Source organism: Thermothelomyces heterothallicus, assembly GCF_042370625.1.
Source record: "Thermothelomyces heterothallicus CBS 202.75 unplaced genomic scaffold P884_scaffold_8, whole genome shotgun sequence".
Classification (NCBI taxonomy): domain Eukaryota; kingdom Fungi; phylum Ascomycota; class Sordariomycetes; order Sordariales; family Chaetomiaceae; genus Thermothelomyces; species Thermothelomyces heterothallicus.
In genome coordinates this window covers 8,617-21,754 of record NW_027192569.1, presented here as the reverse complement: position 1 = coordinate 21,754, position 13,138 = coordinate 8,617, and the positions used below count along the sequence as shown (strand labels likewise).

General features: G+C 56.0%; 3 protein-coding genes across 3 annotated transcripts; 1 reads left to right on the top strand and 2 right to left on the bottom strand.

The window, feature by feature from the left end:
• Positions 1-229: 229 nt before the first annotated feature.
• Positions 230-1,242, top strand: P884DRAFT_197967 (uncharacterized protein; the record flags this gene model as incomplete). The annotated part of the gene is made up of 2 exons (XM_069438109.1): positions 230-283; positions 574-1,242. 2 exons carry the CDS (start codon positions 230-232, stop codon positions 1,240-1,242), a joined length of 723 nt encoding a protein of 240 aa, XP_069298363.1.
• Positions 1,243-3,922: 2,680 nt separating this feature from the next.
• P884DRAFT_298839 (integral peroxisomal membrane peroxin-domain-containing protein) lies at positions 3,923-6,062 on the bottom strand (the record flags this gene model as incomplete). The annotated part of the gene is made up of 2 exons (XM_069444647.1): positions 3,923-4,474; positions 4,554-6,062. The coding sequence occupies 2 exons, from the start codon at positions 6,060-6,062 to the stop codon at positions 3,923-3,925; spliced, it is 2,061 nt and encodes a 686-aa protein (XP_069298362.1).
• A 1,439-nt stretch (positions 6,063-7,501) lies between these two features.
• P884DRAFT_276748 (uncharacterized protein) lies at positions 7,502-10,877 on the bottom strand (the record flags this gene model as incomplete). Its single annotated transcript, XM_069442992.1, has 3 exons — positions 7,502-7,598; positions 7,687-9,522; positions 9,580-10,877. 3 exons carry the CDS (start codon positions 10,875-10,877, stop codon positions 7,502-7,504), a joined length of 3,231 nt encoding a protein of 1,076 aa, XP_069298361.1.
• Positions 10,878-13,138: the final 2,261 nt, after the last annotated feature.

The following is a 13,138-nucleotide window of genomic DNA, read 5'->3' as shown; positions in this document are numbered from 1 at the left end:
TTCGGTGTTAACTGGACGCACAAGTGTTTAGTTCCCTTAACAGAAAGGAAATGATTAAAAGTGCAAGGTCTTAGGAAGCTGCACTACAGGTGCGAAAGAAACAAGATAAGCAAGTATATCACAGATCGACTCCAAGGTTCTTACCACGAGCCACGGATCCTTCGCCCACCTCACTCAGCAGAAGACCAGATCGAGGCACGAACTTGACATTGAGTGTTCCGTTTAGAAAATGGCTTTTATCCGCCCGTTCAGGCCCGAGGATACGGAAAATGCGAAGCATATTGTGAGTTTCGACCCTTCAGTCTGTGTTTTATTTATTTTTATTTTTTTTTACCTCTTGTTATTTCTTCAATTCGTCTGCTATTCTGCCCTTGCTCTTCTCCCGGTTTGATTACAGAGCTCGTTTCGCGGCGAGTGTTTTATTGATGGTCTCCCCCATTGCTCTCTCTCCACCCTCCCTTCGCCACCGATACGATGATTTAATTACCGTATATTACTCTGTACTTTTGACTGACTCAAACCCACCCTCGCCCCCCCTTTTTTTTTCTCTTCCCCCCGGTGCCTCAAAAACAGTGCCGCGCTACTTTGCCCCCATCTCTGTCGTCGTCCGCCGACGCAGTCCGCCTGTCCCCATACCTCTGGACCCTCCCCTTCACGCACCTATCGCCGGAGACGTGCTTCGTCCTGGACGACGGCTCTGGCAACGCGGTCGGCTACGTGATCGGCACGCCCGACGTGTTCGCGCTCGCGGCCGCCTACCCGCGCTACGTCGCCGAGGTGCTGCAGGCCGGACAGTGCCGGGGGGACGTGCCGCCGCCGGAACAGCTGGACGTGCAGGAGCCGTGGTTTCTCGCTGCCGATGGAGGGGCAGGAAGAGAAGGAGATGGAGAAGGAGGAGGGTACAGGGCAAGGGTGAACCCGCGATGTCTGGCGCAGATGGCGTACAAGGTCGAGTGGCTGGTGCTGGAGGGCGTGGAGGGTAAGAAGGAGTTGGTGGAGACGTACCGGGCCATGCTGCACATCGACCTGCTGGAAGAGTGGCAGGGCAAGGGGTGGGGGAGGCAGATGATTGAGAAGTTCGTCGAGGCGGTGAGGGCGTCCGGGGCACAGTTTGGAAAGGGGATCCAGCTGGGTGTCGCGGGGGAGAACACCAAGGTGGTGCCGTTCTACGAAAAGGTTGGCTTCCGGGTCTACCCGGGCGGGGAGAGAGAGGGCAACGTATGGATGGTGAGGGATCTGTGAAATGGAGAGGAAATGAGACCGGCAAGCAGTAAGATGTTTGCTTGTGAACAAAGCAATACCTAGCGAACTAGTGCCATGAAGTTGGCCGAGTTCTTCGCCTCCATTTCCGCAGGATAATATAATTATCGTTTGTTTTTCAATATCCGACCTGCTATCCCTCTTTGTTTAGTTTAGTTCTATGGACAAGTCGCGTGTATAATAATTATACGTGATAATAGTATGCAGGACTGGAAACACCTCCCCGAGTACCTACCTGTTCAGGTTGTGTAATTGGTCATGTTTTGAATGCGGCTTGATTTTCCCCTCCAGCAATGGCGCAGAAACGACACCTGGGTCGCTGCAACTTGAAGATGCTTGGGCTACTGTTCAGCAACCACAGCACCTTTGCCATATTGAGTCTGTTCATCAAACGACCGTTGACGTGTCCTTTGATTAGTCATTCCTAGGAGCATGGGTTATGTTGCCACGGAGCGGAAAGACAACAAAGCGTCTAAAGATCGAGACAAGTTTGTGTGTACTACCTTGGTTGGCATCACAGCCAAGGGTGCAAACAAAACCAGGAACACTTGCGGAGCACCCGTATATAATTAGAAGATTCCCGGCTCCTCGTCATGGTCTCCTTATGTGTCCCAACAGCAGCGGGCTCTCCACAGAAAACAGCAGCGACACCGTCTTCTCATCCATTGGACCTCTCAAGCCTCCTTAACAGGGCTTAAAACTGGCGCGAGGCAGAACGTCCCCCGTTCATGTCCGCCTTGCGCATGCAGCAGTCTCAAACAAAATAGCACCCTTTCAACGATGTCAATCTTGTGTTCTTTGACCTCGGCGCTCCGGCCCGGAAGCGAACCAGCCAAGAACCAGGCCAGGCCAGATATCGGCTTGAATGGGCTTACTTCTCCCCGTACCCCCATGAATAGCCGTTTTTCGTTGTATGCACCAGACCGCTGCACATGCATGCTGGCGTTCAGTGTACTGTACCACGCGAGTCTGTCACCCTTTCCAACCCCTGAAACGTGTCAATGGCAGGTCGCCGAGAGGGACAGCTCGGTGCGCTGGCAGGGCCTTTCTTTATTTATTGCATGCTGCTCGACTCTGTACATATCACATGGCCATCACAAGTCAAACCGTAATCATGTTACGCCTGGGTACATCGCCTCTCTCTAGATGGGCGAGACACGGCGCTCTCGCCCGGAGATCATAAGAGAGACCGTGCTTCCCTTGCCGTCCGCTTGACATATCTCGACACTGGAGTTCTGATAAGCCAAGGCTAACATGGCATGACAGTACGTACATACAAGATAATTCCCTATCTTGGCTTAGTCCACCCTGTTTGGTTCTCAGCTTTGTTGTCTTCATAACCAGACGAAAACAACAAGCGGCCCCATGACTCGAGTTGGTTCTTTATAGTCCAGATTCACCTCGACGTGATCATCCCATGTTGCATGCTTCCACGTCGTTGTTTTACACGCACCCCAGAGATGATATATTTGAGTCTCTTGAACTCACCAGAGTTCGCAGCTTCTCGCCCTCTAATTAGCAGTAATTAACAGTTTCTTACCACAACCAAGCATCGCAGAGCCCAAAGCCAACCAACGAACCAAGCCACCGCCAGAAACGGCAGATCAAGGCACATACCGTCAAGCATCTTCTTGGAAGTCAGCAAGACCAACAACCCCCGCGGGGATAACGATGTCGCCAGAACTGGAGGAAAAGATGGAGCTGCAGGTCGGCTTCCAGCGGGTGCTGGACGACGCCCTCCGACTGCTCTCGACCCGCGAGCTGCACGGCAACTCCATCCTGGTCGACCTGGCCGTCTCTCTGGTCGAGAGGGCGGTCCGGTGGGGGATATACATGGAGGATTCCCGCACCTCGCGCTTCGACGCCCGTCGGTTCCTGCGCGGCCACCGAGCCACGCTGGCCAGAATCGAGGAGAGCCTGGGCCAAGCTTCGGCGGATGTCAGACACCGAGAATGTCCATTCTCTCGGGGTGAATAGACCCCTCCTCTCCCCCACCACTCACCAACCCCTCCACCCAGAGGGGACCATTGAGGCTATGATAGGATACCACCTTCGTCGGTAGGAGTGACATGGTCGGAGATTGTTGTCCTCTTCGTTCATTCAACGCTGTATTTGTACCTATAATTATTATTATGGGGAGCCATTTTGCAACTCTATGCCTTCCCTTGTATCAAAGATCGTGAGTCTTGGCGTTGACTAGTAAACATATCATGTCTACATGCAAATTGCGTCTTAATAGGTCCTTTCCCCGAAGTGACCCGGCCTGGTAGGCTTGGCCAAAGCATCTCCCAACAAGAAGTTGATGTCCAGATTCATGTTCCGCTGCCACTACAAACTGCCCTCGTCCACGTGTAGAGCTCACATGCCGGTTTAACGACAGGCTGAAGCATTACCCTGCTATCGCACGCCCTTCTGAGTCCGTTATCTCCACACAACCATATCTAAACCCTGACCTCGTAACCATTCCTTAGCCCAAGTTTGATCCATCAAAGAGCGCTGCCCAACCAATGCGATGACCCTGGCAATCCCTAACCGAAAGCCCTCTTATAGCCAATGAGAATACACCACCACCGCCATCATCTTTCCTACCTGTTTTCCCTCCAGCAAGCTAATAACCACCTTGTGTCCATCACGCACTTGCCGCAAGCAACTTGTTCAGCGTCTACTCTAACCCCATCCTGACCTCGTCTCCAACCCCCCAACTCCCGGCCTCTGCGCCGGCCTCCTGCACAGCCATCCTAGTCTGGGTCCCCAACATGGCCGAGTCGTCCTCGCTGCTCGCAGCGACACTCGCCCTTCTGCTGCGGGAGCTGCGGTGTGACGTGTCGGTGAGGCGGCGTCGTAGCATGAAGGGCGCTGACCTGCTCGATGTAGACATGACCGAGGCCGAGTCGTGCTCTTCTTCTCGATCTCCTCCCCCGGAAGTGGCCGGGCGCTGCCGATCCTGTATTGAGGATGGGGGGGACATGGACGCGTCTGGAGAGCTCGGCGTCAAGTCGACCGTTGGAACGGCGGGGGTCGGGTTGAGGCCCGCTGGCGGTCTTGGAGCTGCGGGTGCCGGGGCTGGGGTTTTGCGTTGTTCTGAGGTGCTTTCCGAGGCTTGCTGTCTTTCAGCCTCCTCATCATCTACTTCAACCAGTTCGGCATCACGGTACCACTTCCTCCGTCGGGTCCAGCGACCCCAACCGTCCTGGCCTCTCCGGCCGTTTTGCCACTGCGGATCAGTCAGCCTCTATATCCAAATGGGGAGGAACCCAACCCCCCCTTTTTTCCGGGGCGAATTGCAAACAGACCTTGTTATCGTAATAAACCCAACCCATCCGCCCGCCGGGACCATCATAATCCCACTCAGCTTCATCATCAGCACCTGTCGCGACCGCCTCATCAGGCACACCGTCGACCCTCCACCTGGATCCCTCTGCCCACTGCCAGCGCATGTTACTCCCGTCCTCTACCTCTGGGAGCTCAAACTCCGCTTTAGGAGGTACGGCATTGTTATGCTCATCGGTCCACGCGGACCTCTCGTAGGCAAACAGACTGGTCGTCCAGCCCAGGCCAACCCACCGCCGCTGATTCTCGTACATGATAAAAGTGAACCGCACACCCGTTCCACGGCCACTGCGGGCGCGACGGAGGGCCTTGGTAAGTTCGGACTCGTGCCCCGTCATGGTGGTGCCGCTCGAGCGGGATGGGGATTTGGACTTGGTAGACGAGGCGGCGCTGCTCTTCGCTGTCTCGGCGCCTCCTGCGGCGGAAGCGGCCGATGAGGGCGTCGTTGTGCCCTCAAATTCCAGGCCGGTGACGAGGCTCAGGGCTCGTCGGAGAGTGGCGCTACGCCAGAGAATGACGCGGGTCACCCGAGCGACCCGGGAGTGCCATGTCAGAAGGACGGTACCCAGAATGAGGATGACGCGGCGGGTGGTGATGACGCGGAGAGGAGGCAGTGTGAGGAGGATCCAGAACGGAATGCAGAGCAGGATGCGAACAAACAGCCTTGTGAGCGCCGGCCGAGTGGTTGCTGACGTCGGGGTCCGCTGCGTGCTGAGGAAGTCGGTCAGCTCCAGCAGTGGCTCGAGCAGGATATTGCACCTCGCTGTAAACTCCCGCAGGGTCTCGACAATCTCATCCAGCGTCTTCTGGTGCCGAGTGTTTGTGGCCTCTGATATCGAAGACTGGCTCCTCGTGTGGCCGCCTTTCCCTCCGCCTCCCGCGTTCCCATTCCCTCCTCTCCCGTTCTTCTCCACCAGCCCGTCGACCGACAGATTCTTAGTCCTTCGGGCAGCCTTGGTACTCTTCGCATCGGTGACAACGGCTGTGCCGTCCGCGGTGCCAAGCCCCGGCTCGCTCCATCCGCTGCTGCTCAACGGACTGAAGCGCCGTCCGTACATGCCTGCGATCAGAACCAGCACCAGGACCAACGGACCCGCTAGGCGCACCACGACATCACCGTATAGCACTGTCGCCCAGAATGCCATCAACAGCAGGAAGCTCTCCCACGGATCGTTCGTCGTCCATGTCAGCAGGCCGACCAGCCTATTCAGCGGCAGCAGAAATGGGTGGCTATATGCGAGCGCGCGCGTGATCTGTGGTGGTGTCGCCAGCAGCAGGGGCGACTTCTGGTGTACTAGGATGGTACTCCTCTTGGCCGCCGACGTGGCACTCGGGGCGGTCGAGCTGAGAGTCGCGGGGGAGAATGAGGCGTATGTCGGAGCTGGAGCTCCAGAGAGGACCGTGGAGCCATCGTCACGCGAGGGGATGGACGGGTCAAGGGGGTCACCGCGCTGCATGCGGGGAGTCGACATGTGCTCGAGCCACGGTTCCTGGGGTTGAGGGTGAGGTATGCTTGTCAGCTTACGTCGTCGACCTCTCCCATAGCATGCCACTCAGACGGCCAGTGCCTGTGTGCGATCCGTGCGTGCTTGGACCTCAAAAATGCCGTATCAAGTTTGCTTGTCTTGGCTTGGGTTCGTGTCAACCGCCGTCAGACCCCGGGTCCGATGGACGGTGGACGATGGACAGCGGATGAGGGAAGAAGGATGATGGATGGCAAAACGACGAACGCCAAGGATCGCCGCGGCGGCGAACGGCAAGTTCCGGTCCCTGAAAAGACCCCGGCTTTGGCGATGTTTGCAAAAGTTGGCTGGGGACGGGGACAAAATGTCGGACTTCGTTCGGAGAGGGCGACGAGTCCAGAAAGCGAAGAAGAGGAGAAAAAAAAGATCGAACTTACAAATGCGGCCATGAACTTGGCTTGCCGACGTTTTAGGGCGTCGGCTTAGTCCATCTGCGCCTGGATGGCTTGCGCGCTCCCTGCCAGCGAAACGTCATAGGCTGCGCGCCCGGACACTTTTTGGCTGACGGACTGGTCAACAGAGCGCAAGCACGTGTTCTTCGCGTGAAGCGCCGAAAAAGCACCAGGAAACAATGTATAATATATTATCGGTACGGTTACACTTGCGATGCTAGTTGGGGATGATTATGAGATGTCATGAGGAGAACAGCACAGAGAAAAGAACCCGAGGTCAACGGTGCAGACAAGGCACTCAATCTCACGTGGCGGGGGATGGTCCGCTCTTGCCAGGCACGCACATATGAGGGCCCGCACACGCCCCGCCGCAGCCCCCAGATTCCCCAGAGTGAGCGGAATCACATGCAAATGTTGAACCAACCCACCTCTGATGACCGGAAAGGACAACCGAGCAACAAGCGAGCAAACAACCCGCGGAACCTAGGAGCAGTGCATCATCATTTTTCCAAGCTTGGGCCATCTCACTCGGTTGCTTCTTCTCAAACTAATATGTGTTATGTCAAGGTCCATCCATATCTTGTCTGTATGTATAAGCCAAGAAATCTACGAAGTACTAAGCATTCAAAGAACGGTTAACCTCCCTCGGGAGGGAAAAAAAAAGAGTCAATGCCCTCAATGCCATAGAAACCCCTTTCACCTAGGCACTCCCGGTCCATACCAACTTATTCAGCTCTTGTCATTATCGCCGGCATCGGGCGACGGGGTATCATTACATGTGGGATTTAGTTAACGCCATGTCTCCTCCGATAAAGACGACGTGGGCCGGAAAACCAGATTGAAACGAAACCGGTGAACCTTCAACCTTTCCCCCCCACAACCCAAAAAAAAGGCCAAAACGACGCGGAGAACATGGAATAATCCCGAAACTCCCGCAAGGATAGAAGGAAGATAGGCGCATTGTTGAAGTGACACTTTTGTTCCCCATGGTCGCATTTACTTCGGCTTCTCCCCACCTGGTCGGGCAGCAGTCTCGGTGGCCGACAGCGGCGCCGGCGCCTGATTGTTGAACCGCCACTGAACGGAATCCATTCTATTACCACGTCAGTTTAATTGGTCCTGTATGGTTGTACACCCTGTAATCGACGCTGAAAGGAAAACAAAAAAAGGTTTTAACTCACGCGAACCCTGGAGTCGGACACTCAATTGCCGGATTCCACGCCTGCAGCCTGCGGCACAACCGCCTCGCATGCAGGGTGCCGTTCTCCAGCCCACGCACCGTCGACCGCGCCTTTTCAAAAACGAGCGTTTGCGTTTGCGCCGCTCCCGCCTCGCCCTTCTGGTCTCCCTCCTTCGCATCCTCGGTAGGAAGGTAGACGAGCGTGACCACACAAACTGCCCCAGCCTGCGCGGACACCCGCTCTGCCGACTTGATCCGCTGCGGATCAATCCGCAGTTGCACGGGCGAGTCCGAAGCAGTGGTGAACACTCCTCTCTGGTGGTCGTCAATGAGGCGCAGGTACTGGCCAGGCTCGGCCGACCGGAAGAGCTCCTTGTTGCCGTCCATGAAGCCCACGAGGTCAAAGACGTCCATGGTCGGGACAAAGCAGTTTTGCGGCAAAGGTAAGGTCGGGGTGAGGGAAGAGATTTCGGGCTTAGAGAAGCCTGCCGTGGCGGGCGTGCCTGATTTGGAGACGTGGGTCAGGCTGGGTGAGTTGGCGCGGGCATTGCCCGTGCTTGCATTCATCGTGGTGAGCGGGGTGGTGTTGAGGTGGGAGATTGGTGGAAGGGTTGTTGTTGGCGGGGGCAGTTGGATAGGCGGAGCGTTTTGTTCCCGCCTCTGGTTGGGTTCGGGCGATGGCTCGGGAGCTGGGGCGGACATTGGGGAAGGTGTAAGCGTGGGCGCGGCTACGGGTTGAGGTGTGGCATGTCTACTCAGGCTGAGAGCCGCCGACGCCGTTCCCCAAAGCCGTATCTCGTCAGCTACTTGGTCCCTCGTCTGGGGTGGCAACTGTGCCGGTGCGGAGCCCGCCCTGTCGTTGCTTGTTGCCGGTTGGGTGGGCTTCTCATTGACGACGGCCGACCACGATGCTGGCTGCGAAGGAGAATAAATCCGAATCGGCTCCGAAGGTAGAGGTCGCCGCGCGCCCATTGGCTTAGGGGACTGAGGGTCAACTCGAGGGTTCGCGGCCGCAGGATCTGGGAAGTCCTGAAGGATGTTTTGCAAGCTGGCGGGACTCAGCTTCCTTACCCCGCCTTGGGATTGGTTTGCAGCACTACTTGGCGGCATTGTTCCGTCGGTTGGCCTCTCAGGCAGCACCGTGGACGGCGAGCCCTGGGTTTGGCTAGGGAAAGGCCGGTTACTGCTGCGGGCGTGGATCTTAAATACCCTCCTGTGACCGCCGCCTCCCGTGCTCGACACCGAGCCATCCCCCGATTGCGACTCCGGACTCGCACGAGCACTGCGAGAGGCGCTCCTGTCAGCGCCACCGCCAGCATTGACCGCAGTGAATCCGCTGCGGACCGGCCCCTGCAAGTTCAGCGCCTGAGCCGCGATATGTTGCGCAGAAGACATGAGAGCTGTTGCAGGCTTGGCAGTAGCGTCCGCCCGATCATCCTCTCCACCAGGAGCGCGTGTATTGTTAGCACCCTCCTTGGCAACATCTCCAGATTCGGCCGTTCTCTTGTTGATGGATTTCCCGTCGGATTCACTGGCGAGCTCCTTCTGAACAAGACAAGCCGTATCCTTCATCTCGACATCCTCACTCCTGGAGCCTGGGACGTTGTCTCGGAACGACCTGTCTGTAGACTGTAGCGGCGTCTCCCTGCATTCCCTCTCGGATCCAGATGACAGCCGAGTCCCACAGGCCGGGTAAACATCACGCTGACGGCGGAGAACTCGGGTCTGGAAATAATGCCAAGCCTCCCTGACAAAGGGGATATCCCGCGAACTGGGATCGTCAAAATCGAGGTGAGATAGATGAGCCGCCTTCACCCATCCGACACTCCACATACGACTGCTTCTATCAGCTGTTGCCCGTAGTCCAAAGAAAGGATATGTGTGGGAGACTTACTAGTCGGCACTCTCGGCGCACAAGACGGGGAATTCACGTTTCCTCTCGAGTGGACCTCCGTTTTCGTAACCTTTCGCCCAGCCCTTTATGCCGACAATATTGCCGTCGATCTCACGATAGACATAGCATTTGGGTAGTTTGGGCACCCCGAGTGGTCTCCGGTCGTCAGTAAACTCGCGGAAGATGCCAGTGTCGGCCAGTGTGCCCATCAGGCCCGCCTGCGAGGTGTCGCCCCATGGAAGGATTAGAACGGGGCACCTGAGATCTCCGCCGCTGGTGACGTAAAATCGGCATGGCTGGGGCTCGGTGATAGCGGCCGTTTGCTTGCGATGCTGGACAGGTTTCTGGGAAACCAAGGGGTCAACCGGAGGGTAGCCCAACTCAGCGCGCTTCGTCTGGCTGAGGTTGTTAGCGTTGAATGCCTTGTAGGACCCGTCCTTGAAGGCCTTCAGGACTTCTTGGTTATTCTTGTCCGCCATCTCCTTGGTGCAGCCGCGAACCCGATACCCAAGAGTCTCAATAGCAGTCACATGGGCCTTGGACATGTAGCCGTGCTGAGCGCTAGCTAGGTGCTTGGCTGCGCCCCGAAGGGGATGCTCGCCAAAGTGCACTCCGTGTTCGTCGCACTTGAGAATGTAAAAGTGGCCCACAGTCGGAGGATACTGGACTATGATGTGCTTGTACGGTGCCGGTTTCTCTGGAGAGCCATACACATCCTCAAATGAGACGGATCTCCCAAAGGCCGTGTCGGGTGCTACGAGCAAAGGATGATCTACTTCCGAGACGTCGGCTCCATTGACTCCTTCGAGCCTGGCACGCTTCACGCCAGTCGAATCTGCGGGCGAGCCAGGATTCGACTCCCCGTTGACTTTGCGCTTCAAAGCGGAGCCCGAATGAGGGCTCAACTTTGCAGAAAAGGAAGATTGGAGCTTATACGGAGAGGTTTGGGCCTCTGGGGGGATGTTTTCCTGGTCGAGAACAGTTGCCGGCCTGGTATTCGGCTTAGCGGGAGATTGCTGCGCAGAAGAGGCAAGAGGATGCTTGCGATACTCCTCTGTTGTCGGGGACGGATGCAACAGCGTAGTTGGCGTGTTTTGGACTTGCACAGAAAGGTGCAGGGGCGATGCTGTTGGTGAATCCCCGGAGGCGTCGTTCTCGACCGGAGTCGGCTGTCTATCCACCTCTGTTGCCGTCGGTGTTAGTAGCGCGGATGGCTCAGGTTGAGACGGAACCTTGGCTAAAGAAGTGGGAGCAGGAACAGTTGCAATGTGGGCGGCTTTGCTCGAGATACCAGCCATGGAGGTTGCTCTCTGAGTTGTATCTAAAGGGGGCAATGAAAATGTCGACCGATGATCTAGGCCGAGACCAGGCTGCCATGGCAGGTATTGAATTAACAAATCGTCCGGTCTGAGGCTTGCTAGCAAAGAGCTGTAGTGCGAAGCGACTTACTCCGGCCGTCATGACGGCTGTGATGGCTCTGTATAATTCCATGTCGTACTCCTGTTTCTGCTGCTCGTAGAGCTTCTTTCGTTCGTTCGCCTTGTCCTGGTACGTCCTCCGGATTTCTGCAATCTCTAGGTCTCTGCTCTTGCTCAGGGCCGTCAGGACGCTGCCCAGCAGTCCCTGGGACGGCTGAAGCTGAGCCTCCATCCTCGCTTTCTCCTTTTCAAACTGCGCGTTGAGGGCCGCCAATCTCTCGTCCAACTCTGCAAGCGCCTGCTTTTCCCGGATGCCATAGTGACGGGCCAGCTCATCGATCCTGCGCTGGATTTCGGCGTGGTCCGCCTCGGCCCGCATCGTCTCGGGCAACAGGCCCTGTGATGCCGTCATGTTGAGCTAGTGCGGCGTCACCATGCACATCTCAAGCGTTGGCCTGGCGAACACGGCCGGGATGGCGATTCAGGAGCCCCAACGACTAGCTCAGAAACAGGGAGCTCTGATCTCTGTTCCCAATTTGATTACCTAGAAACGACCACGTGTATGTTAGTTAACTAACAATATATTGCTTTCGAAATCATACACGGGTGGACCAAATGAAGCGGCGATGTGAAACAGAAGCAGCTATGCGGTGACACCAGAGATGCGTTAGAAGATGGAGACAGTTGTGCACAACCTCGGCCAAGAACCATAATTAGTAGCTAGCTGTACGGACAGCTTTCCTGGCTCATAGCCAAGAGGAGGCGCTGGATTCGCTTGGTCAGGCAGGTAGGTGCTGTTAGGCCAAACAGGCCCTTGCATCGGTAAGGTGCTGCGGATTATGTGTGTTTGCGGCACTGTCCACCCTCGCCGCTCGTTTGACGAGGTCGGGATGTTTGTGTAGGTGGTGCAAAAAATAGACCCAGAAGAGACTCGAGATGAAAAGACCGCAGTCGCATACAGCGCCAAAATCCGGTTGAAACCCGGCTCTGCAGAGGCTTCCATTTCATGCCCCGCCCCTTTCGGGCGATTCTGATCTGGGCGACGCCTGCCTGGCCTGCTCGGGGAAACCAAGAGGGTTCAGAAAGCCTCGATTCTAAGAAGGGACGGGCGCCGGCTGCTTCACTGGAAGTTGGCAGGAATGGAAATGAGCCTGTCTCGTGCAACGAGGTCGCTGGAAGGATCTTCAGCGAGGACCTTGCCCGCTGGAACTGCCAACTTGGCAGGCACGCACAAGAGTAGGCGTGTCAGGTGACTTGGGTGAGGGAAGGATTAACATCGCGCTTACCGTAGTCGTGGTCGTGAAGAAGCATTTAACGACCCCAAGTTGCGAAACGCGAGGCGATGCGCGCAATGGAGAGACTGGCGATAAACCGGGAACGCGGACGAGATGAATGAATATAGGTGGTGGGTGAGTGGTAAATCGAAAGGGCAAACGTGGATTGAAATGACTTGAGATAGTACATTTGCTTATTATTGGGAACTTCGGGGGTTAGTTACGCCAGTAAGGGGCTTGGAGTGAAAGTTAGTTCCAGGTTCCATTATGTAGTTACATACATACCTGGTACGCCCGTATAACCCTAGCAGACCTTGAGCACACTGGATTGTAGTCATTATATTGTAAGTTGTCCGTGTAGGGGATCCGTCAAGGCACACTGTACGGATTACTGCAGTACGGACGACATGGGTGTGGGTCCACACCAGCGACTCGGCACGCTAGGGTATTTTGGGAGAGCTTGGGCCGGACTAGCGAGTAGAATAATGTGGCTGAGACCCAGGAAACGGTATGCCTGACAGGGATCATGGTGGCCGTATAAGATTAGCACTCGCGTATGTACGGATTACACTAGAGCGCGCCGTGTTAGATGTGGCGTAGTGTACGGATTAGAGTACACCCTCGGAGTGTTGGGTCCTAACATCGGTGTAACGAAGGAGAGCAATCCCTGGTGTATCGGCCAAACCACCTGGCATAAACGCCTGAAGATAAACCAAAAGTTTCTAACCAGACAGGTGTTATTCCTTGCAGTACGCTTGAATGCGTTCTGTGTACAAACTCGCATCTGTTTTAAGTGAGGTATCGTGAAGTGAAGCGCATTTTTTAGTTTGGCTTGGTTTGGATCAAATGTGGTCGTTCATTGTAGCG